The sequence below is a fragment of the Trachurus japonicus genome, chromosome 20 (assembly GCF_045865225.1).
Source record: "Trachurus japonicus isolate A0001 chromosome 20, Traja_1.0".
NCBI lineage: Eukaryota > Metazoa > Chordata > Actinopteri > Carangiformes > Carangidae > Trachurus > Trachurus japonicus.
The window spans coordinates 24,549,880-24,574,162 of record NC_140926.1 but is presented as its reverse complement, the minus strand read 5'-3'; the positions used below and the strand labels follow the sequence as shown (position 1 = coordinate 24,574,162).

At 41.9% G+C, this 24,283-nt stretch overlaps 2 protein-coding genes across 3 annotated transcripts in view; both read right to left on the bottom strand.

Annotated features, from left to right (window-relative positions):
• Positions 1-11,663, bottom strand: part of xylb (xylulokinase homolog (H. influenzae)) — a 72,390-nt gene extending 60,727 nt beyond the window's left edge. Inside the window, exons 1-12 of the mRNA XM_085763172.1 lie at positions 11,555-11,663; positions 9,692-9,774; positions 9,408-9,477; positions 8,248-8,328; positions 7,150-7,236; positions 6,935-7,063; positions 5,922-5,987; positions 5,724-5,796; positions 5,230-5,348; positions 5,054-5,135; positions 1,542-1,582; positions 1,323-1,438 (exon numbers count right to left, since the gene is read on the bottom strand). Of these exons, the coding sequence (XP_085619298.1) occupies positions 1,323-1,438; positions 1,542-1,582; positions 5,054-5,135; positions 5,230-5,348; positions 5,724-5,796; positions 5,922-5,987; positions 6,935-7,063; positions 7,150-7,236; positions 8,248-8,328; positions 9,408-9,477; positions 9,692-9,774; positions 11,555-11,617 (1,010 nt within the window). The 5' untranslated portion in view covers positions 11,618-11,663. The remainder of the gene's footprint in view (positions 1-1,322; positions 1,439-1,541; positions 1,583-5,053; positions 5,136-5,229; positions 5,349-5,723; positions 5,797-5,921; positions 5,988-6,934; positions 7,064-7,149; positions 7,237-8,247; positions 8,329-9,407; positions 9,478-9,691; positions 9,775-11,554) is intronic.
• A 1,108-nt stretch (positions 11,664-12,771) lies between these two features.
• On the bottom strand, positions 12,772-23,550 carry nub1 (negative regulator of ubiquitin-like proteins 1). 2 transcript variants are annotated; one of them, XM_085762719.1, is made up of 15 exons: positions 23,437-23,550; positions 22,611-22,732; positions 22,232-22,399; positions 22,036-22,103; positions 20,809-20,873; positions 20,359-20,526; positions 20,102-20,190; positions 19,843-19,949; positions 18,597-18,783; positions 18,265-18,372; positions 16,926-17,078; positions 16,687-16,833; positions 15,490-15,570; positions 14,258-14,453; positions 12,772-13,637 (listed from the first exon to the last, which is right to left on the bottom strand). In XM_085762719.1, the coding sequence occupies exons 2-15, from the start codon at positions 22,725-22,727 to the stop codon at positions 13,495-13,497; spliced, it is 1,797 nt and encodes a 598-aa protein (XP_085618845.1). In that variant the 5' UTR covers positions 22,728-22,732; positions 23,437-23,550; the 3' UTR covers positions 12,772-13,494. The 2 variants fall into 2 exon arrangements, with proteins under 2 accessions (XP_085618845.1, XP_085618847.1); XM_085762721.1 differs by lacking the exon at positions 15,490-15,570 and having other exon boundaries at positions 13,216-13,637.
• Between the last annotated feature and the right edge of the window lie 733 nt (positions 23,551-24,283).

Here is a 24,283-nt window from a genome sequence, read left to right as displayed (position 1 = left end):
TTCCACTGTCTCACCCCTAATCACATACTGTATATGTTGGCTAATCTCCAGAACTCCACCTTCTCCACACAGAGAGGAGCCCGATGCACCATATCCTCTGACCTCTTTAACCTTTAGAGTATGGGAAAACATTTAATCACATTTCACCAAAACAAACATCATTAGACAGGTGAGAAATTGAAAAGTGAGAAAATCTAAAAAAAAATACCCCAATATATATTCATATGCACACCATGCCTCACTTTCAATAAACACACACATACTTGCATTCTATAATTGCAATCAGTAAAATATATGAAAACAGTATAAAACACAATTTCAAAATGACAGTTATTGTTGCTCTAGTTTATTTTGTTTAAATAGATTGTGGTTGTATATCGCAAGCAACTCAATCGTATTTTTCATGCTGCATTCACATGAAATTGGGCAGACGTCAGGCAGACAACAGCCACTGCACGTAACAGCATAAACAAGCCTCTATGTAAACAAGTGGTCCGTCAGCATGAGGCAAAACAATACATGTGACAACATGTTGTCATGGCGATGTGGTATTGTTTACCTGACCCACGTTTTACCAGCTCTCTCTGGACTTCTGTGACTAAAATGACATCTGGTTTGTTACCGACGGCCGTCTACCCGACTGCAGGTGAATGCAGCATCAGTGTAACGCTCCATTCCTCCTCACTGCGTTACCACGGTGACTTTTCACAGACGCCACCTCGACCTGAGCCGACCTTGAACCAAATAATCGATTTTCGTGCATAGATAACAGGAGAAGTTACACAATGTCCCTTTAATATTATAAAAACAAAATTAAAAACCAGCCTCATCTCTTGCTTTATTTGCAGCAGCAGTGTTGCTTTTTGCTTTTTTCAGTTTTTTGTATCGCTCACAGCTTCCCCTTAAAACAACCAGCTCCTCTTGGCTGAAATCAGCAGCCCGCAATCGCTCCATTTTGAGCGGAAGTAGAATCATATGACGCCCAATGCTGAGAGCCAGACTCAACAAACCAAGTTGATAACGTGACAACACAGTTAACTCTGACCAGAGATTTAGGTTTTGTTGAGCTGGATCATGAACACAAAGCCTGGCTATGTTGAGCCTCCTAATATAGCCCTCAGGTTAACAGTTCTGTTCAGACTCACAGATCCTGGTTCAGGTCTACTGTATAATGTTCTTTTCAACTGTATTGTTTTCTATTGTATTGTATAATGTTTTATTCTATTTTAGTCTATGGCAGCTGTTGTGTTCTGAAAAACCTTTGTCACTAGATGGTGATAAATAAAGATGACAGAGTGTGACAAAGTTGTTGTGTGTCGTACCACAGCAGAGCCATGTACGCCTCCCAGTCCACAGGATTACTGAAGATGTGACCCTCCAGAGCAGGACAAGGCTGCTGGATCCACAGAAACACCGTGTCACTGGTCCCTAGACTCACCTGCATACAGACACACACACACACACACAAAGACATAACAACATGTAATGAAGTATAACACAGTGAGGAGATGAATGGGGCTGACTGGTTTGGATGGACTCACAGTGATGTCTCCCTGCTGGAGCCTCATTCCTGCCAGAGATGCTGAGAAAAGAGAGAAAACAGGTGTGAGCATGTCTCATCTGGCCACAGTGAGAGCTGCTCTGCAGTGTGTCAGTAGTTCAGCAGCTGGTGGCTGCTGCTGCAGGCCCAGGTGATGATGGAACAGCTCATCACACTGTCACTCTACACTTGCTCCAGCAGACGTATAACATTTTATATAACATTGGATTGTTAGTAACACTTTACAATAAGGGTCCCTTAATTAACGTTAGTTGTTAATTATTAAGCATTAATATATAAACTAATGTGTTAAAGCAGAAGTAAGCGGAATATTTGTGTTAATATAAGACTTAAATAGTTGTATCTTCCGACAGCAATCACTTATATAGAGTGTTTGGTCTGAAACACGGGTCTGTCAGTCACTCTGCTCTGCTGTAAGCCGAGGAGAAAACTTTCCTTGTATCCTACAACCTTTATCCAATGAGGAGAGAGAACGGCATAAAGGGGCGGTCCTCTCTGTGTGTGCAGCCAAGGGATGCGCGTGAATGTGGTGATGTAGGGACGAGGGCGGGGACTGCTAACTCCATCTGCTGACAGGAAGTTAGCCAAAACCACAGGATCGCTTACTTCTGCTTTAATTAATGCTGAGTAATGCATACATAATGATTATTCAACTTTTATTATTACTTAATAATTTATTAACTAACTTTAGTAAACATTAATTAACTGCTTACTAATAGGCTACATTAATTAATGTGTTTCCTAAGTAATACATAACGATTGTGGTACCTAACCTTTTTTGGCAAAATTTCTGGCGAGCTGTTAATCAAGATAGACCAGCTCAGATATTTTTATGCTGCATTTTATTTGAACTCTTTTTTTTCCAAGAAAGTGAAAGTATAGAATACAGTTTAAGATTGTGTGGTGTTTTTAATCATAATTTAATAATAATTAGTTAAAAAAATATTTTTATTAGTAATTTTTTAAAAATCAATTACTAAACATTTCAGACGACCCCATTTGTATTCCAGGCGACCCCACGTGGGGTCCCGACCCAAGGGTTGAAAAACACTGTGGTAAAGTGTTGTAGCTTTGTAACTACCACCATTGGATTCCTTGAACTTAAGAGTGTAGGTTTAGCAGTTAAAATCAATGTTGATGATGGCAGCCAGCATCTATGATAAATGATCATTTTCATTTTTCTATGTTAATTTGTCTTTCTTTCTTTTCTTTGTCTTTTCTGTTTTTTATGTTGTGAATTTCTGTGTTGTCTTCTTACTCTGAAGACCACCACTGTTGTTGTTTTTTACATAGGGGAGGTATTTTTATAAGCCTTTTTTGGCTTCTACCTCTCCTGCACAATGTTTAATTTTACTATTTTCATTGTTTATGTAGGTTATATAATGTGCAAATAAAAAAACTAAACTAAACCTCAAACACAAGAGAGCTTTTAAAACTCAGAGTGAGCTGCTCCACCATCACCATTTTGGCTCTGCCTCCAACAGGTTCAAAGAGGAGGATAAGGAGTTGAGAATTAGGTGCATGCTGGTTTGTTGAAAACATATAGTCCCCCACCTCACCCTATTTATACAGAACATCAAGACTTATAGGACAATTCTATAAAGTCAGCATGAAGGAGGAAATTAACTGTAGAGGCCTCAACTGTTTTTGTGTCTGTCTGTAGATGTGTTTAGTTTTTCCTATGGGGATTGAATCAGTTGTTGGTGCTCTATTGACGTCTTGAGCTTTCAGGCCCATTATACATCTATGGAGGAAAATATATGGATGCTTTCTCTCAGCCTTGTGCTTCTCAGTATTACAGTAGTTTTGTGTTTAAAAGGTCGACTTTTCAAAGATAAGAGGATCTTTTCAGGTTGGTATTCAGACCTCCAGGGATTCTCTGCCACCTCTATGTCAGACATTAAAGTCACATAAGAAAAAGAGGTTTTACAGAGGAGTGAAGCCAGAATAGCAGGAATCAGAAAACAGCTGGAGGACGGAGGGAGGGGGGCAGAAACACTGTGTTTCAGATGCTAAAGCAATAACTCATCACAAACATATGACTATGTATGTATATATGTATATATGTATATATACAGACAGTGGGGAAAATTTGATCACCTGCTGATTTTTGCCCTTATTTAACTTGATCAAATGTAAATTACTTTCCAACCTTTATATGATGATATTATTTCTGGATGTTTTGTTGATAGTCTGTCTGTCTCTGTTAAAATAAACTTACCATAAAACCTAGATCCTCCATTTCTTTGTGGGGGAGCAAACTTACAAAATCAGCAGGGGATCAAATACTTATTTCCCCCCCATCATATATTATAGTTAGTAAAGTATATTCCCCACTATATATATTGATAGCAGTGGTTTTGAGAATGTGTAAGGTTGCACTCCCAGGAGAACTGCAGAGGGAACTAGAAAACATGACTGTAAACATGTAGTTAGCCAACCTCAGCTGTTCAAATGAATAAATGGATTTTAGTTCCTTCAATGAGAACAAACACAGTGTGGGGTGAGCAGGAAACAAAGGAGGTAACATTTATGGTCATTCTACAGATCATCCCTACGGAAGCGTATTGCATTCACTTGAATAAAAAAAAAAAAGTCCGGTTTTTCTGAGTAATTAATTTTTTTGGTCTGTTTTTAGAGGTTATTTCTGTGTTTCTGGATAATTTATTTTTTGGTTTGTTTTTTCGAATACGTTTTTCTGTTTTTCTGACTAATTTTTTCCCTTGTTTTTCCTGACTAATTATTTTCTGTTTTTCATGGTCATGTTTTTCGGGGTATTTTTTTCTGACTTAGCTTCGAGATTTCAAAATCCCGTGAGAAGCTCCCACCTGCAAGTATCGTTTAACCGCTGCAGTCGAGCCTCCACTTCATCACGGATCTATTGCATCTTAGATCCATGAGATACATTGTTAAGGATTTTTATTCAAACTCCAGTCAAAGTCAGAAAAAAAATTACCCCGAAAAACAGGAGGAAAAAAGTTACCACGAAAAACAGAAAAAAAATAGTCAGAAAATAGAAATAATTACCCCCGAAAAACAAACCAAAAAATAAATTACTCAAGTGAATGCAATACACTTCCATACATCCCCACATCAAGTCCCCATGGGCATCAAAGACACTGGGCTCTGTCTTCCACCTGGCACCAAGAGAGACAAGTGTCTTTGCTAGTGGTCATTTTCCTGTACAGCAGCTCTACTGTTTGAATAGCACTTAACATAGACTTAGGTCTGAGATCAGTGGCCCAGTATGTTGCAGTTACTTTCAGTGGGTTTAATCAAAAATATAAAGGCAAGTGTGCAATGTGTGGAGTTACTGGTTGAGTGAAACTGACCGGACCAGCAGGTAACCTCCTCTTGCAGCACAACAGCACCACCCTCAGTTCATTTAACACAACTACATGAAAACTCTGTCTGTATTTTTCCCATCTTGGGAAATAAATCACACAAAATAATCATAAAGCATAATATTAATATTTTTTTCATGTCTTTTACCTGGGTTGTCTCCAGTGAAGGCCACCACTCTGCAGCTGTCAGAGAACCCGTATCGATGCACAAAGTAGGAGGAGACAGGACCCTGAGGACAAGGAGACACAGGTGTCTCTGACTGTAACAAACAGGCCAAACCAGACCACTCTGGACCAGTCTGGACCAGTACAGATCAATCTTACCAGTACAGATGAGGAGGGTACTGGAGCTCCAAGCAGTTGGTCCAAATGTGGAGCAGTGGCCTCCAGGCAGATCTCAGACCAGGTTCTGGTCCTGATGTCCAGCAGATTCATCCCTGAACCTGAACACCCAAACAACCAATCAGTTAATCAACCAACTGAGTGTCAGGCCTTTACTTTGTAGTTGACTCTGTTCATGACACATTCTGCCAAGAAGAACCAATCAATGAGTCAGGATTCTTTTAAATTGCTGTTTCTGGCTAATCAGACAAATTTACTTCAGTCTCTTATGATTTTCATTTTCTATTTCAAACAAGTGTTTTTAAATATAATATTTCTTTGGTGTAACATTATATTAACTTTATTTTAAAAAAATGTCATTGCTGAGTTTTGTTGGGTAAAACAAGTGAATGATTTAAGCACAAGGAAATATGACAAGATGTCATCTGGATGGATGGATGGATGGATGGATGGCAGATCTATGGTTGCTAACGTACCATCACTGTAGTCAATGGCAGCGTAGTCACCAAGGAAGAGAGAGGCTGCAAAACTACTGACCAATGAGATCCTCTGAAAACCAACACACACATCAGCTGATTAAAACGAGCTCCACAGCTCAGACTAATATGTTGACAAAATGAAGTGACATGCTTCAGTTTTGAGGCTTGAGGTCAAAAGTCATTTTGGGGGCTGACCTCAGTGTCCTGGTACTGGTCCGCTTGTTTCTGTCGCAGTTTGGCGATCTGGTTTCCTGTGAAACGCTGCAGGTGAACACACAGAATCATCCTTTAACTGTGTGTCTGATGTGTTGGTCTGAAGGTTGATACATAGAAATCAATGTCTTGTGTTTATGTGTAAGTTTAAAGGGACATAATAAGGTTATTATGAAGATCAAAAAATGATTGAGTTTTGTCAATGGAAACGATGATATGAAGATAACTTTCTGTTTGTATGGAGCATGGCTGTATCTGGACTTTTTGTAGTTTTTGGGGTTAGTACAGTAGTTGGGGTTGTGTGATGTAGTTGGAGAGGCAGCAGGGAACATGGAGCTACAGTGGGCGGGGCCAACATAATTAACATGGTTGATGCACTATTAAAGGATGCCCTCTTTAATGGTATATTTCATAGAGGATTCTAATATGTGTTGTTTTCGTGTTGATCCTGAAAGGATATTTTATTATTATTTTATAGTCTCGCGTTAATGTGGATGAATCTACGTTACCACTTGTTAATGGGCCCATTTTCGATAAATATATCGTTTTGTCTCTATCGTTATTTTGTTATTATTAGTTGTGGTGGAAATGCTGGTTGAGCCGACCAGCGTTTCCTTACTTTTGGTTTCGTGGCGAGTCATGAGAATAACGCCGCCGAATCGCCGTTTATGGTCGGAACTACGACGGTATGTGACCGTCTTCCAACCTCTGACTTTAATTCTTGATGAATGAAAACATGAGTCCGTCTTGCGCCGGTCAAAGAATTTCACGGTGCGCGGAGGCTCATAAATGTAGTGTGAAAACGCTTTGCTTTTCCAAAACTCCTTGTTGTCCCTTTAAAAAAACAAAAAAAAAAAAAAACTGGACTATCCCTTCAAATAAATGCACAGGGAAAAAAAGCATTCAGAGACAGAACTGGTGAGGAGTTAGATGACAGAAAGACAGCTGCAGGGACAGATGGACAGATAGACAGGGGGACAGGGGGACAGTGGGACCTCGTAGGCTCTGGACCCGGTGATGTGAGCCAGTCTCAGAGCTCCTCCCACCGCGGCCTGCAGGTCCTCACACTGCTGACCGCTGCTGGAGTCCATCCACACAGGACTGTCCCACACTGAGAAACTGCCCTGTTAACAGACAACATCAGTTCATATCAACACACACCAGCAGATATAACCACACACATGTACCATGTCGCCGTGGATACACAGACCTGCAGCTGCTGGTGCAGGTTCTGGTCCGAGTCCAGCTGGTTCAGAGTCTTGGATGCTCCTCGTCTCCAGTACACACTGCCGTGTTGCTGAGGGAGAATGAATCATTTCAGTAACAGTAGCTTCTATTGAGAGATGCTGTTTAACCCTTAGGGGTCTGAGCCTATTATGGCCATTTTTGAATACTGTTGAATTTGCCGTCATATACCACATAAAAAAAAGTTTACCATGTTTGGCATCTTTTTTTTCTGCACAACTTCACCTGTATGGTCTGACAATTATTTTTTCACTTTAACCTACTTATTATTATTATAACATATTGGGCCCCAAAATACACAAAAATCATCAAATCTGGATTGAGCCTTTCTTATTAGTATAGCTGTTACTTGTATTTTACCTGTTTTAGTGATTGTTTTTACTGTCTTAATTACTGTTGGTGATTTATGTTGTTTTACTATTGTTATTTGCTGGCACTGGATTATATTCATGTTGTGCAGCACTTTGGGCTACATACATTGTTTTTAAATGTGCTATATGGATAAATTTTGAGTTGAGTTGGAGTTGATTGCACCACCTTTTGCCATTTTGTAAAATGACAGTATATATATTTTTGTTACAGCGCTTTGAGAGCGCCATGTGATTTGATCACGCCGGTGTGATCATAGATCCTGAATGTTTCAACCAGACTCTTCTCTTCACATTTTGAAGTAATCTGTCGATAAAATTGACCCTGTCCTGCTGGAAAAGTAAAACAGTTCATGTATCAGGTTTTTGCTCCATGGTCAGAACTTTATTTGTTTCAGCTGAACGTGTGTAGACCTGCCTCCTCTAAAACATGGTTTTCTCTGTTCTGTCAGACCAGAAACTGCAGATTTATCAACATGAGTCTGATGTCAGCATCTTAAATACTGTATCTATGAGTAAAGACAGTGTTGCAGCATGTAAAAGTTAGTAGACAGATGAGGTCATAGAGGAAATCTTCCATATTTAGGAGGACACAATATTTATGTTCACACTGGGACCAAACACGTTGTCATGTTATTAGAGTGATGTAGTTGCAGTTACATTCTTTTCTCAGGTGAGAAGTGTTGCTGTCTCACCTGGCCACTGCCTGACAGCGCTCTGACTTGGGAGAAGTCAAAGCCCGCCTTCTTCATCTTGTCCAATAGCAGGTCCAGAGCCTGAGGACACACACAAAAGACAACCATGGGTCTGGTCCAGAAAGCAAGTTTAGCAGTAACTCAGACTTTCTTAATCCCAGGCTCCGGATCCCAGACTTTGGATTGTTGAATCTGTTGATGACTTTTCATTTTCCTCGTACACATGTGCACAGTGACACAGATCAGCTGCTCTGGATCTGAACCACAGAGTTTCAGTCTCAGGGTTCAGCTCAGAGTCAGAGTTTGTTTAACCCAAACCACCCTGAGGAGCAGCTGGAGACACATCAGGAAATCCAAAAACAGGGTTCCTACAGGTGAGACAGTGGCTGAGCCTCTGTTAAAGGGATAGTTCAACATTTTGGCAAATTGGCCCATTGCCATAATCCCTATAGTCATAGCAGTATTCGTTACCTTTAGTTGTCAGTGCAAGCTATTTTTAGAACGGCCAAGCCGAGCAGCGAGCTGCTAAGAGCTACGCTACGGAGGCTAAAAGGGATTTCTTGGTTTGGAACGTTACGAGACAGAGTTGTTTTAGAGGTAAATACAAAGTCTGCTTGCTGAAAAACTGTCCCTGAAGGCAACGCACATCAGCTGTTTTGCATGAATTTCCCTCTAAAACAACTCTGTCTGGTAATGTTGTGTTATTATCTCATAGCGTGGTGAATGTGCAGCTCACAACTTGTCCACCAGAGCGTTTTGGAGTTGTTGGATTGTGTATTTGATGAGTTTGATGAGGGAAACCAAGAAATCCTATTAGACTCCGTAGAGAGTCTCCACCGTTCTAAAATAGTTTGCACCGACAATTAAAGCTAACGAACCTACTGCTATGACTATAGGGATTATGGCAATGGGCCAATTTGCCAAAATATTGAACTATCCCTTTAAACATTTTAGCTCAGTCAGATCTTCTGCCTCATTCTGGATCAACAGCCTGTGTGGACTCAGAGTATGACTAGTCAGAGGTCAAAGGTCAGCTATGGTCCTCCACGGTGAGTTAATACTTAAACTGAAGAGTTACAGAGTGAACAGAGTGGACAGAAAACACCTTCATCATCATGACTGTGTGTGTGTGTGTGTGTGTGTGTGTGTGTGTGTCTCACCTTGACCCACATCAGCACAGGAGAGGTGACAGCCAGTCTGTCAGCGTGGAGGTGAACTCCTCCCTGAGTCCTGCACACAACACAACAAACTGAGCCGCTGCTCACTTTCAACGTAAAACCTGAACCGCTTGGACAATCTTAACAAAATGAAACCACCACTAGAGTCCTCTAGAATCTCTGACTGACATCTGTCAGCTGCTGCTTGTGTCACATTTCAAGAATCTGACAATCAATGTTCCGTATTAGATTAATAATAATAATAAATGACTGAGAGGCTGTGTTACCTGAACTCTGGTAGCTCCGAGTCAAAGTGCACATTGTCCCGGTAGACCAGGTTCAGGTCTCCATCAGTCGCCAACACCTTCAGCTTCAGAACAAATAATTATTCAAATTTGCCTTCATCAATAAGTCATAGAATACTTCTATTTTCTCCCTCTTTTCCTTTTCTCAATAGTCCCCATGTACATTTTTGTATGTTGTATGATGTGCAATTCATGTATGTGAATTAGTGTATTTTTGTTGTGCAGTTTGGCTGTATCTGTGCTGTATGGTTTGTTTTTGTGAAATCAATAAAATATATTACAAAAAAAATAAATGTTTTGCTGCTACAGGAGAGAGACTGCTGAATGAAATTCCGTTGTATATGCTTATGCAACAATGACAATAAACATAAACTTCAAACTTTCTTTGTCTCAGCCTTTGGTGATGTCTGTTTGTTTTAAAGGGCACAAGCACCACTGGGTGACATCAGTGTTACTTATTATTTTCTTCCACTTCCATAACTGCCCTTTTTAAAGGCTACACAAAAGCTAACCCTAGAACTCATGAAACTTTGCTCACAAGTCAAGCCATCTTTAAATGTACATGTTTTATGGGTTTTGCATGTTTAAATCCATCCATTGTCACCAGTCTACGGACACAAACAGTGCACACACACTACAGAGGATTAACCTACTGTGCATGTTTATGAACTGTGAAAGCAAACTGGGAATCAAACCCAGGGAGGTGAGTGTGCAAACCACTACACCCCATTTCTCAGTTACAACATTTGTATGATGTGTCTCTGTGCTATTTTTGATTCAGTGTAGTTGTCAAATGCAAATCATCACATTCAGCTGAGGTTTTTTACACAGCGTTTAGGAAACAGTTTGCACCTGCAGCCAACAAGGTTGTCCTCTTAAACAACGTTGGTTCAATCTGACCACCTCAGGCTCCTGAAGAAGAAGTGGGTACATCATCGTTCTTCCTCATGGTCGACTCGGCTCCATCAGAATCTACTTCAGAAACGTGAACTGTCCCTTTATCAAATCACTTTATCATCAGATTCCAGACCTTTGTGCTGAAACGTTGTCCTACCTGTTGATTCTTTAAATAAGTCTATACCAGGAGCTTCCACAGTGTGCAGACATCCATCCTTTTCTCAAACTATATTGTCATACTGTCAAATTATGTTTGGATGTGCATGCTCCACTCTGGACTTCAAGACTTTATTAAACTCCCCAGATGTTGATTTGAGATGATTTTTCTTTAGGTTGTCTTCTGCTCAGCTGCTTAAGACTTTTCTCTTTTCACTGGTTTTACCTTTTGCTTGAAACCAGAGAAACCAGTCTGATCCAAGTGTTTGTTTGTTTTTTTAATTCACATTTACATAGCCTAGATTATATTATAATATTATCTGTTGTCTGCTGCTGCAACCATGTCAATTTCCCCCATTGTGGGACAAATAAAGGATTATCTTATCTTATAATATTTCCGCAGATGTTTATCACCGTGCTGCTGCCGCTGCTGATCTAAAGTAACGTAGCAGACTTTAGACTGACTCGGGGTCAGTGTGTTGCACACTTTGACCACTAACTAACGGAGTGTGTCTCCGCTTCGGAGACGGAGCACGAGGAAATACACGGCACCATGTTTCAGCTGTGTCCTGACTTCCTGACAGGTCCCGAGGACGTGGTCTGGACCGGTTTGGACTCAGAACCAGAACCAGAACCACTCCACATAGATGTGGTAGCACTTCTTCCGCCACTGCGCGTTATTACGTCGTCACCGCTGTGCCGTGTGTGCGCGCGCGCTGCTTTGACGTCAACCACGTCACGGAATCCAACGTGCACAGGTAGAGGACGGACAGGTGAAGGTTCTGGTGTTACCTGCTGGGTGCTGAAGTCCAAGCCCAGGTAGAGAGAGGAGTCCTGAGTCTGACAGGCCGCCATGATGAAGAGACACACACACACCGGCCACCATCCGCCTCATGTACACACTCACACCGGGGGGGCAGGGCAGCATTTAAAGACACACACGCGCACTTTTTTCCCGAGTCTCTCTTTTGATTGGCTCAGTGGTCCAATAAAAATATAGCCTCAATAAGAGACAGACAGATATATAGATATATAGACAGTCAAGGTGGGCGGGGCTAATGTCTCACAGCAAAGATTGTTTTGTTGTGACATCACAAACTTACAGAAGTTGCCTCAAATACTTAAAGCACTTCTGACAATTATAAATACAAAACAATATGTCTTTAAGTTTGAATGAAACGATCAGCTCTCACAGGTCTGTGCAAACTATCAATTCATTAAGTCAGGGTTGAAAATGTTTTTGCTACAGCTTTTAGCTAAATTCAATATGTAGTTTTAATTATGTTAATCACTCTAATATTGTCTTTAACTGTCTTTTTTTATTTCTTTTAAATGTATTTTTCCATTTTTGATTTTAATATTTAAAAATGTGTATAATTCTAATTGCTATTATTGTCTTTTACGGCCTTATTTCTTTCTTTTCCCTTTTAATGTAAGCACTATGGATGTCCTGGTGTATGAATTACACAATATAATACAAATAAATTTGCCTGTTTGGTCCATGGCCTGCCACCTGCTACACGTGGCTTTGGCTCAGAGAAAAGGAAAATGGAAACGATTGTTTAGTTCAATGATACACCAGTAAATCCCCCAGCACAGATCAGGTTTCAACACCTCAGTATTGGCTTCATTTTCCAGCCTCAGAGATTGATACTTGATATAAACTAGTATTAAATAGCTCAGTTACCTCCTCCCAACATGCGCACTACATTGATTGGAGACTCTAAATTACCCGTGCTGTGTGAATGTAAGTGTGTGTTGTGTGTCTCTATGTGTGGCCCTGTGATAGACTGGTCACCTGTCCTCCTGGATGACCCTGCACTCCCCCTAGGCCAGCTGGGATTGGCTCCAGCCCCCCTACTGCCCTGCATGGATAAGCGGTATAGGATGGATTAAATAGCTCCAACAGGTAGAAACTCATGTGTGTACATCACAATCACACTGAGTCAGAAGTTACTGACCTGCATCAGTAACAGACATAGTGAGCCACTCCACCACAGGACAGACAGTCAAACAAAACCTTTGTCTTTATTGGCTCCATCAACATGAGACAATCCACTGAGATCTCAACACGACCATCAAAGTCATCGAAATAAAATCAACTTCACTTCAAACAAGATCACCAACTGCTGCTGTGTCACAAACAGAAAACACAAGTTTGCTCCTGGGATTAGTCAAACCTGAACTTTCAATTTAAAGCAGGAGCTCAACAGGTTCCTTTGGTTCATCGACAAAATCATTGAGTCAAACGTCTAAAAAATGGTCATATGGCTTATGATTTAATTTAGAAAAGAACAACTGTGCATTTAAAGGGAAAATCATAAACAACAGACAGATCAGTCTGAGAGGAACAAGTGCAAATGCATCATCGTGCGATGGTGCTGCTTTTCAATTCAAAGCTTTTACAAGTAAAAACAGAAACTTGTCTGCCTGCAGGACTTCACACCTTTTCAAATTAAATCCAAATTAAACATGGTAGCAGCTGTGGTGCCACAGAACACTTTAGAACCTTTAAAACAAATGAAATAATCTTCAATAACTTGAAATAAAACTCCTGATCTGTTTGAGAAGATGATAATCAGTCGGTGTTGTCTAGTGCTTTGAAGCTTGGTCTGTGCTTTGGCACGTCATAGTGACGCTGCATTCTGCCTTAGGACCTGCAGGAAACAACACTTTCGTTGCTGTTAATGGTTAACAGAAGGCTGGCAAAGAACTGTGTGTGTGTGTGTGTGTCACACAGTGTGTGTGGGGGCTCGGCGCAGGAAGGTCTTCATCTTCTCAATGAGCTGGCTCTCCTCCTCCAGCGTCAGGTCCAGATAGTCCTCCTCGTGACCAGAGATGTCGTCCAGCACTTCACTCACCAGCTCATTGTCCTCTGAGAACACAGCAGGAAACAAGAGTCCATTAGTCCTCTAGATTAAAGCTCTTTCTCTGATCAATCTGGATCTAAACTCAACAGGTCTTAACTTGTCCCACAAAGTTACAGTAAGAGGTTAACCGTACCATTGACTAGTCTGTAGTAAACCCTACTTCAACTGAGCGAGACGATTTCAAAAGCAGATGATCTTACGAGACCGATGTAATCAACAGGATCTATTTCAACTTAAAATGTAATACAATGTAAAACAGAAGATAAGTGAAAAGGTAAATCAGACACTGACAAACTGAAAATGATGGCGTGATTTTAAGAAGCCTGGATGAAAGAGCTTTAAGGAATTAATTGAGAATGAAAATCAAAACATATATAAAGATTAAATAATTGTATTAATGTGATATAAAGCCGCTTTCTGTTTCTCCTTTTTGCCCCCCCCCCCTATTTTATATGATTTTCAAATACAATATCAATTTGTCATTTAAACTGAATACTGTCAGCATTACAATATGATAAAAGATTCATTTACAGTTTGCCTTTTAAAAGGTGAAGAAAGCCCCGCCCTTCAGCAGGTGGAGGAAGCAGACACTTTGACTGTGCTTCACTGTGTGGAGGCGTCTCACCTGTGGAGTTGGAGGAGGTGCTGGGCTCTTCTGAGGAGGGGGAGGTAGAGGTAGAGGAGGGGGTGGAGGTGGAGGTGGAGGGTGGGGAGAGGACGCCCTGGTTGTCCAGCAGCAGCATTGTCGCAGACTGGACGTCTCCACCGGTCAATCTGAGAGCTTCTTCAGACGCTTCCCTCTCAAAGCCCAAATACATCAACTGCAAAGACCCAAAGAGACAGAGACACAGAGACAGAGACAGAGTCAGTTCAGCTCTAGGAGGAAATATCTTGGTTCATGTCTTTTATCTCTATTTTCAGTGTCTCTTATGCCCTCTATACACTGTGCGATTTTAGCAGTCTTATAAGACTGTTGCATGACACACTATGCAACGTGGAATTTACAATCTTTGCTACGACGTCAAGTTTGACGTGTGCAGACTGTACGATGATCGTTCTACTGAATCGCAGGTCGCCCGCTCCCCCTCCCCCCCCCCCTTCCTCCCTCTCTCCCTCCCTCCCTCTCTCCCTCTTCACACACAGACACAAGTCACCGGCACCAGTGGAGCAGTAGGCTACCGCCAGTTGTCCGTTATTTAAAAATGAAATCACGGCCTGTATTGGTACCAGAGAACATTACAGTGGTACCGTCACGTAATGAGAGCACATCTAAACGAGGACGAAGTCACCTCTCCCGGCGTAAACACGTCAGTATTCTCCGGTAGGCGACCGCTTCTCATCATCCGCACATGGGTTTTTTGTTTTTTTTGGACAGAGTTTCACACACAACTTTTCTGATGGCTGTATGAGTCTGTCCATGTTCCTCCTCTTTCTGCGACAGTAAAAAGGAATATACACCTCTCCAGAGATGACAAGATATTCGTTTTTTAATTTAATGACTATTTACTCGAAAATCAGTGCTCGTCCCTGTCACCTGCGCCACTGATAGACGTCCATCAGCTGATTAGTAGACGTAGGTCGTAGCAGTTTTCTGACACTGTCAGAATTTAATCGCAGGTCGTCTTTGGTCGCAAGACGCTGACAACGGCACCAACAAATAAAATGTATTATTATTATCACAACCTAAGGTTCAGGTACCTGCAGTGTGGTCATGTGACCATACATAAGATCCGACCTACACCAACTACTGAAATAAATGAACTTTTCTCTGATATCCTCATTTATGGAGCTGCACCTGTATGTCCTGAATGCACACCACTCAGAACATGAGCTTTGACTGAGCCCCTGGTGTCGTACCTGATCCACCTTGTCTGGACTCACTGCCATCTCTGTGTTGTTATTGGTCAGCTGATCAGTCTGTCTTGAGTTCTGGAGGATCTGAAAGACACCAGGCAGCAGCATATCAGAATAACTCAATTTATAAAACACCTTTTAAAAACAAATGTTTTAGAATTTACAAATGTGACACTCAAACAGAGCATCGACTTCTCCACAGCATTAACAGCGTCTGACATTGGAGGGTACTGAGCTTGTGGAGCAGCTCATCAGAGGATGCTTCACTTGATGCTTTGGTTTTAGGTCATAAAGATGTATTAAAGGGATAGTTAAACATTTTGGCAAATTCGCCCATGGAATACAGGAAAACTCGAAAAGATCGATTCACAGAATTTTTTAATAGAAAATCGATATTAACTCATTGAGTGCCGCGCTCCTTTCCAAAGTTTTAAACAACAATAACACAGACGCACCGTGCCGTGTCACAGCCTCTCGCCGCAGAATGGTCGGGAACACCGGTCCCAGAGACCATCACATTTTACCGCGGGAGGACCTTGGGGAGGACACGGTGTTGCTCCAGATGAAGACCGGGCGGGACTGTCGGCTGAGAGCTTCCTGTTTCAGCTCTGAGCTGCTGCAGCCTCGCGGGTGAGAGCAGAGCAGCTGCTGCATCCACATGCAGAACTCCGTTTGCAAAAGCTGAGTTATGATAAAAACTCCCAGATCGTGAGCTGTCATGAGTTTTTGATCGTCATCTATTTCAGTTCTGCTCGTCGTAGAGTCCCCAAATTTACACATAAAGGTGTGTTAAAGTGCCTAGTTTCATAATTAAAAAAAAAAAAGCAAAAAACAAGAAATTACGTTTTTGGCACTCAACGCATGGGAACGAAAAATGAGAAATTACGTGGTTGGCACTCAATGAGTTAATTGATGGATCAATTTTTTGGACACACCCCTAGTCAGGGGGCCGGTACCATTCACCTCCATTGTGTTCACTGAGCAGCTCACATCTCTGCCCCGCAGATCTCAAAACAACATGCACCAATAATTAAAGGTAATGAACCTACTCCTATGACTATAGGGATTATGGCAATGGGCAAATTTGCCAAAATGTTGAACTATTCCTTTACTAATATTAATAGTCATCAATCTCTACTTGTAAACTACCTCCTTTGTGTTTATAAAGCATATACCAGTGTGTTTTGTGTTTGAACTTACCTCACAGGCTTTGTTGACATCTCCATCAGCGCTGTGCAGAGCTCTGGCTGCGTCTCTCCTGGAGAATCCGATCTCTGTGAGGGCGACGATATCTTGAATCCTCCTACTCCTCTTCTGCCGCTCCCTCTGCTTCATCTCCTCTCGCTCCTGGGCACAGAATACATTGGATTTAAGGTTCAGGTTAGAATCAGGTCTAGGTTCAGTCAGGGTCCTCAGACAATCCCTAGTGCAGGTGCTACCTGTCTGCGGGTGCTGATGTGGTTGGCGGCCCCCTCCAGGTCTCCCTGACAGGCTCTGAGTCCGAGGCGAGCTTCTCTCTCGGAGAAACCCAGAGCCATCAGCTGAGCCATCTTCTCCGAGTCCAGACATAAGCTGCCGAACAGAGACTCCACCTGAACACACACATACACACACACGTCTACCTTCATGACATAAAAACAATAAAGATCCCCAAAACCCTCATCCTGAACTGAAGCATGTTTAACCTGTGTTCACACTACAACTATTTTCTTTTGAAATCCCCATGTTTCCTCCTTTTATCCACACACTTCTGTTGTTTTTGAGCTCCAAGCATTGCAAGAAAATCTGCCGGACCTGTTTTACTTTGAAAAGTCTCGGATTGTGTTTCATCTATCTATATATATGAAAAGTCTGAAGTTATCTTTTATTTTGAAAGCTCTAGGGTAGTCTTTTATTTTGAAAACCCTGGAGTTGTCTTTTATTTTGAAACCTCTGGAGTTGTGTTGTAGTCTGGCCAGACAGATACAAAGACCTTTGGAAACTATGACATGGACGCCCACAGTTCTTTCTGACAATGAATCACAGTCTTTGCTGCAGCTGTTGTTCATGTACATTCTGTTTTTGAACTACAACTGTCTTTGTTCCTGCAGCCGGTCAACTGCAGAGATCAGTGGTTCCCAACCATTTTAGTTTTTGTCACACCATCAGAACCCTGACTCGACATAGTGTTGTGAGAAAAGTGGTCATATAAAGCGTAATACAACTGATTAGGAAATGAAAATTATTTAATTTCTCTCTTATATAATATTATAATAATATTTTACACATAGTGTATTGTACTTCAAATAATATTTCTCCTGAGTTTGTTATTCCTTTGAACTCAAATTAAACACAAAAATAAATAAGAATCTGTCTGCCTTCAAATAAATAAATTAAAAAATATATTCATCTGCCTTTATAATAAAATCTATAATAATCAACCTGCCCTTTTCTATTAAAGAGGAACTATGCAGGATTTTCATATTAACTAAGCTACAATTTTACCTTAATTAAACAGCTTCAGAGTACTAGAGCTGGTATAGTTTTCACTGAACTGCCTGTGTTTAAGTTTGGCCTCTTGGCAACAGTAACTGGACATTTGAGCCATTTATCAATGTTTGGTGTGGTCTTGGCATGTGTCTTGAATACTTATTTATCATCTTGGAAATAAGTTAATAAATGTTTCCATGTACCCCTGGATGGGAATCACCGGCATAGAAGACAATCTGCTCCTTTCCTTTTTTTACTGAGGGTGTGCAGGGTGTGAACCAGTCTGTTCAGCTGGATGGTGAACTTTACCTTGGACAGCTTTTGCTGGGCCTGAAGGTCGTTTCCTTCCAGGTAGGAGAGGAGACTCTGGAGGAGATACAGCCGCAGAAACAGCACCTCCTCTCTGCCTGTGTTACCCTGACAACACACACACACACACACACACAGACACACAGGTGTAAAACAGTGACAATTGAAACAAGTCAAATTGTTGTATCTGGATTCGATAGCCCCTTTTCCATAAAAAATAAACCATTTTTATTGACGTTTCCTTCACATTCGATGCTGTGAAACTTAAGAAGAATAAATTAAATAGAGAATGAGTGAGTGTGACTGTTCCGTGTGTCTGACAGTTGCTTCACCTTGATCATGAGCAGCCTCTCCCTCTGTTCTCCGTAACACTGCAGGAAACAGTTCTCGGCTCTCTGCAGGCGGCTCTTCCCGTCGTCCAGACAGGTCAGAGCCTCCAGGGCTCTGTAGCACCACACGATGTCCAGCTGCAGGACGGCGTAGTTGTCCACCGAGGTGAGCAGAGCCGAGTCGCACTTACTGCACAGGAAAAACACATCTGAGTCAGAGTTCATACAGAACCTGGTGTCTGCTGAACATTTCTTCTCTGTGTCTGATCACTTGTGGCACAGACAGTGTTTTAATTCAAACTGAAGTAGGGAGTGTCTCTCCCTCTGTTTATGGCTATTATGTGGGGGAGTGCACACAATTTCTCAAAGGGATAGTTCAACATTTTGGCAAATTCGTCTATTGCCATAACCCCTATAGTCTTAGCAGTAGGTTAATTACCTTTAATTCAGTGCAAGCTGTTTTTAGATCGGCGGGGCAGAGACGCAAGCTCCTCAGCTAACGTAAATGAGACGCATGGTACTTTCACCTTTCCCTCATCAAACTCATCAAATCCACAATCCAACAACTCCAAAACGCTCTGGTGGACAAGTTGTGACCTGCACATTCACCACACTATGAGATAATAATGGAACATTACGGGACAATTGTTTTCAAGGCAAATGTGTAGCCAGAACTACATTCCAGACACGGCTGCTGGGCGGAGTGATTTCAAAAACGCAAGTAGTTCAGAGTATTGCTTCATATATACGTTATTATTTCATAACGTAGCGAATGTGCAGGTCATAACTTCTTCAAGACAGCATTTTGGACGTTGTTGGATTGTGCATTTGATGAATTTTGAGGGAAAGGCGAAAGTACTGTTTCGTGAGCAGCTTGCGTCTCTGTCCCGCCGATCTAAAAACAGCTTGCTCCGACAATTAAAGGTAATTAACCTGCTCCTATGGCTATAGGGATAATGGCAATAGGTGAATTTGCCAAACTGTTGAACTATACCTTTAAGCTGAACCATAGAAACACATGCCTTCATAAAAAGTACTACAATTCTATTAAGTTCAAATAAAGGTAACACAGACTATATAACTCCTCTATGACCACATACACCGATCAGGCCTAACATAATGACTGGTGAGGTGAATAACACTTCATCATCACCTGTTAGTGGATGGGATATATTAGACAGCAAGTGAACATGTTGTCCTCAGAGTTGATGTGTTGATTATGACTGATTGTTATGTCAGCTGACTGTACCTGAACTGCTGGTCTGCTTGCAGCAGGTGACACAGAGCGTTGTCGTACTGCTTCCTCTTCATCAGAGAACGACCTTTCTCATGGAAACCCATGGCTAGGATCAGAGCCTGACACACACACACACACACATTATGGATGTTGTCACAGACAGAACTTAACATTAGGCTTTAAAACAACAACTTGATGAACTGTGCTGTCATCATCAGTGAATAAACACTAAATGGACTAATGATCTCATCACTGTTGTACTGCTTTCTACCTTCCTCTCCTTGTGAGGGATCTTCAGGGGGTTTCCCTTCTGGTCAGCGATCTCCAGGAAAGGCGTGGTGTCTGGGTCCTCACTGCCGTCTGACAAGCAGCAGCACAGACAGACTGTGAGACTATATGTTAACCCCAGTACTGCAATCCTGGTTATGTGTGTAAATGTTAACCTGTCAGGTAAATTAAATGTGGTATTCCTGACTCTAGGAGGTTTTTCTACAAACATCGGGGTGTGCAGACATGTCACACACACACCTCTCTCTGACAGGATCTGGAAGCCTTTCTGAGTCCTCTGCAGACTCTGGTCCTGCTCCTTCTTCCTCTGCTCCTCCTGACTCATCTGTTGCTTCAGCTCGGCGTCGCTCACCTTCAGCACCATCACCTTATTGTTGTTCTTCACGCCCTGCTCGTCCAGGCGCTGGTCTGCAGGGACCAACACACGCAAAGGTCAGATCTGCTCCAAAGCCAAGATCTACAGTACATTATGAGACAACCAAGAGAAAAAATGCAAATCCTCACAGTTGATGAAGTTTCTGCTTCATTAAAACATGAAGAATTAATCAACTAAGTAAATTATGGAATCTGACTGGAGATGATAAAACATAAACAGTAGAACATCAAACATTAGGACTTTTCTAACTAAAGAGATGAAACAAGACTGATGATGATCAGATCGCTGTACAATGGATCAGCTGACCTACTCACCTACACACAGTGTTTTCCCATTCAGGATCAGTTTGATGTATTTGAGGCCGTGGTCCTCTCCAATCCTACAACAGAGGAACACACACTCAACCATCCTGTGTCTGGAAGAAGAATCAACACATTCTGTCTAAAAACTGATAAGCTGGGGACTAGAAAAGACACTAACCAACTGGCTTCAGCAGATTTTTATGACGACTGGGGATCACACATTTAACGACTGCGCCAGATGAGGGATCAGGATTTATCAAACCAACTGAAGGCACCTGAACGCAGCAAACTCTCACAAAGAACTCTCATGGGAGTGACAGTTTGAGTGTAATGTGTAGTGATTTCCATATGCGGTTTATCTTTGGTTAAGTTACAGAAATTGTGACTTCCCCCTGTGAACACTATTCCTAGGCAACCATATTAACACATTTTACAAAGTGTAAACAAACATGGACGACATACGGCTCGCTGCAGCTATCTGCTGTGAGAATCCATTAAAAAGAAAAAACAGGTCTGGATCAAGTTCTGAAGGAGTCGACGTTGAGTTCAGACTCTATTTCATTTATTTCATTTATTGGTTGTGTTTGCGGTTGGGTCGGTAACCAGTACACACTACCCGACTGCGTCAAGAATCGGCTCAAAAAAATTTAAATTGAATTGCTGCAACAACCATAGCAAAAAAAAAAAAAAGAAAAGTCGGGCGGCGTCTGTTCTCCTCACACACTTGCAGATTTGAGTCTGTGCCCCAGTGGTTCCCAACCTTTTTTGGCTCGTGACCCCGTTTTGACATCACAAATTTCTGGCGACCCCGTCAATCAAGATGTACCAGCTCAGATATTTTTATATGCTGCATTTAATTTGAACACGATTTATATTCGAGAAAGTGAAAGTATAGATGCAGTTGTTTAAGATTATGTGTAGTCTTTTTAATCATAATTTTAAAAAGAATAATAATTAGTTTAAGAAATATTTAAAAAAAAAATTTTACTAGACATTTCAGGTGACCCCATTTGAATTTCAGGCGACCCCACATGGGGTCCCGACCCCAAGGTTGAAAAACACTGCTGATTCCACAGATCCTGCGCCAACTCGCCATGCCGACTGTCCCCAACTAATGCCGACTAGACCTGACTGTGAATCGTGGGTAAAATCAGGCAAAAAATTGCATAATGTGTCCCCAGCTTTAGGTGAATACAGGTACATGTGTGTGTGTGTGTGTGTGTGTGTGTGTGTGTATACCTGTTCACCACCTCCTGAACCAACACGTCCAGCCTCGTCTCCAGGTGGACCTTCTTTGACTTTGGATCCTGAAACAAACAGGAAACAGAACAATGACAATTTGAAGCTCACAGAGGATGATGATGATAATGATGATGATGATGATGATGATGATGATGATGATGATGATGATGATGATGATGATGGTGAGGCCCACCTTCCTGCACTCTTTGGGCAGGAGCAGCTCCAGCGTTGCTACATTGGTCTCTTTGTACATCTTGTTTCCTTCTCCTCTCTTCACTGCCTGGACTCTGATGGACTCCAGAGTGCCCCCCACCTCAGACACAGGCAGACCCAGCAGGGGGGCGTAGCACTCGGCCAGCTCCTGAATGACATCGGTTTAAGATTCAGAGTAAGATGATCTCCGGAATTACAGCCGCAAGATTAAAATTCAATCGTTTTTTGTTTATAGTATTATATTTCGGTGCTGTGTCATGGTTTGATTGATATCATATTTATTTTTTTGAATTACAGTGATGATGATAGTGTAGTTTACAAAGGTGCGGTGTGTGTATATACAGAGTGTGTGAGCTGACCTCCATGTGCTGCTGCCCCGGCTGCTTGTTGTCGTCGGTGTACGGAGGGTTCCACAGCTGGATCTTGTTCTGCTTCAGCAGGTTCTTCAGCTTGGCCTCGGTGTTCTGCTCCGCCATCGTCTCTGAAAAACAGCAGGACGGGGGAGGAGGAAAGAAAAAGTGAAAGCTGTCAGGCAGCTGGAGGAATTCCCCTGCGTCATGGAGTGAGTCTGTTCTAAGGAAATGATATCAGACAAACTCCAAGGAAAAACTCCCCAAAAGAAAAATAAGGAGCAGCTGTGGAACAACATGTTTGGTTTTCCATTGTTCTAGCAGATTTTAAACTGATAACTCAGTTAACTTAAGCCAGAAAAACTTCAATTAAAAATGTTGTGATTGTGAAGGCCACTTAGTCAAACTTTACATTTAGGGTCAAAAGTTGAGAGATGCATTGTGGGAGATGTAGGACCTAGTGTTTCAGTAGGTAAAAACCAGGGGGGCTCTGGCTCCACGTATTACACAGTTTGTGTTCAGACTGCAGCCTCTTTCTACACGTCCATGACATGACAGTGCTTTCATATTCTCTTTCAACACACTGTGGTTTAATGAAGCTGTGATACAACACGGAGAGCTTCAGTACAATAAGCTATCTGAATCTGACAGTAAACGCGTTACTAATGACGCTGACAAACACAGGCTGAGGTTAGCGCCGCAGCTTTCCTCTATTCACACGCTAACATCTGCTGTCCACAGTCAAACTTAGCTGCTAGCTTCACACAAAGATATTGTCTGTCATTTCCAGCTTTTAACTCAGCATGTATCGTTGTTAAATGTCGCTGTGAGTTACCTTGACGTTACGGGACACGACGACAAAGAGCTTCGTTGTGTTAAACGTGTGTTGGAGCTCCGCAGATAACCGTCCACTTCTTGTGCCGTCGTGTTGTTGTTGTGGGTTTGTCTCAGGGAAAAGACGTGACGAGAGGCGGAAGGACGTCTCACTCCGACTACGTTTCGCGATCCGGTCAACGTATCGTACGCGCGTACGTCAACCGAAATCAAGCGAGGGGCTCAGAGTCCCTCGCGGCCACGTGACTAGTCATCTTTACTACAGACGATCTTTGCTCTGCTACAGCGCCTTAGGAGGGCCACTCTGTAAAATATGTAAATATGAAAAAAAAAGAAAAGAAAGAAAGAAAAAAAAAAGTAGACTGAACTCAAAACAATAAAATATTATTAAATTAATTAAATTAAACTAAATTAAATACAATAAAATTAAATGAAAGACATTGTGTAACCCCAAGTAATAAGAAAGGATAGGTCTTATAAGGAAAAGATAGAAAAGGGAGGTTGGAGTTGTATAGCTGCCTGAATAACAGTCACTATGGACCGTCACAGCAGCCACCACTCTATTGGGTCAGGGTTAGGTGAAGTAGATAACTACTCGAGGTCTCCCCCTATTCGGCCAACGCCAAATGGTGGGTGGGAGACCAGGGCAAGGCACGGGCCGGCACAAGTTAGTCCCCATACCATTTCCCACTTCCCGACATGAACCATATTAAAAGAGAAAAGCAGATGGAAGATCAGAGAAGGGGAGGAGGGAGGGGGTAAGGGAAATCGACCAAGGTCCAGGGCAATGTGAAGCGGAGTCTTCAAGTTGCAGTCTGTGTATTGTGTATCTTGCGGGCTGTGGGGCC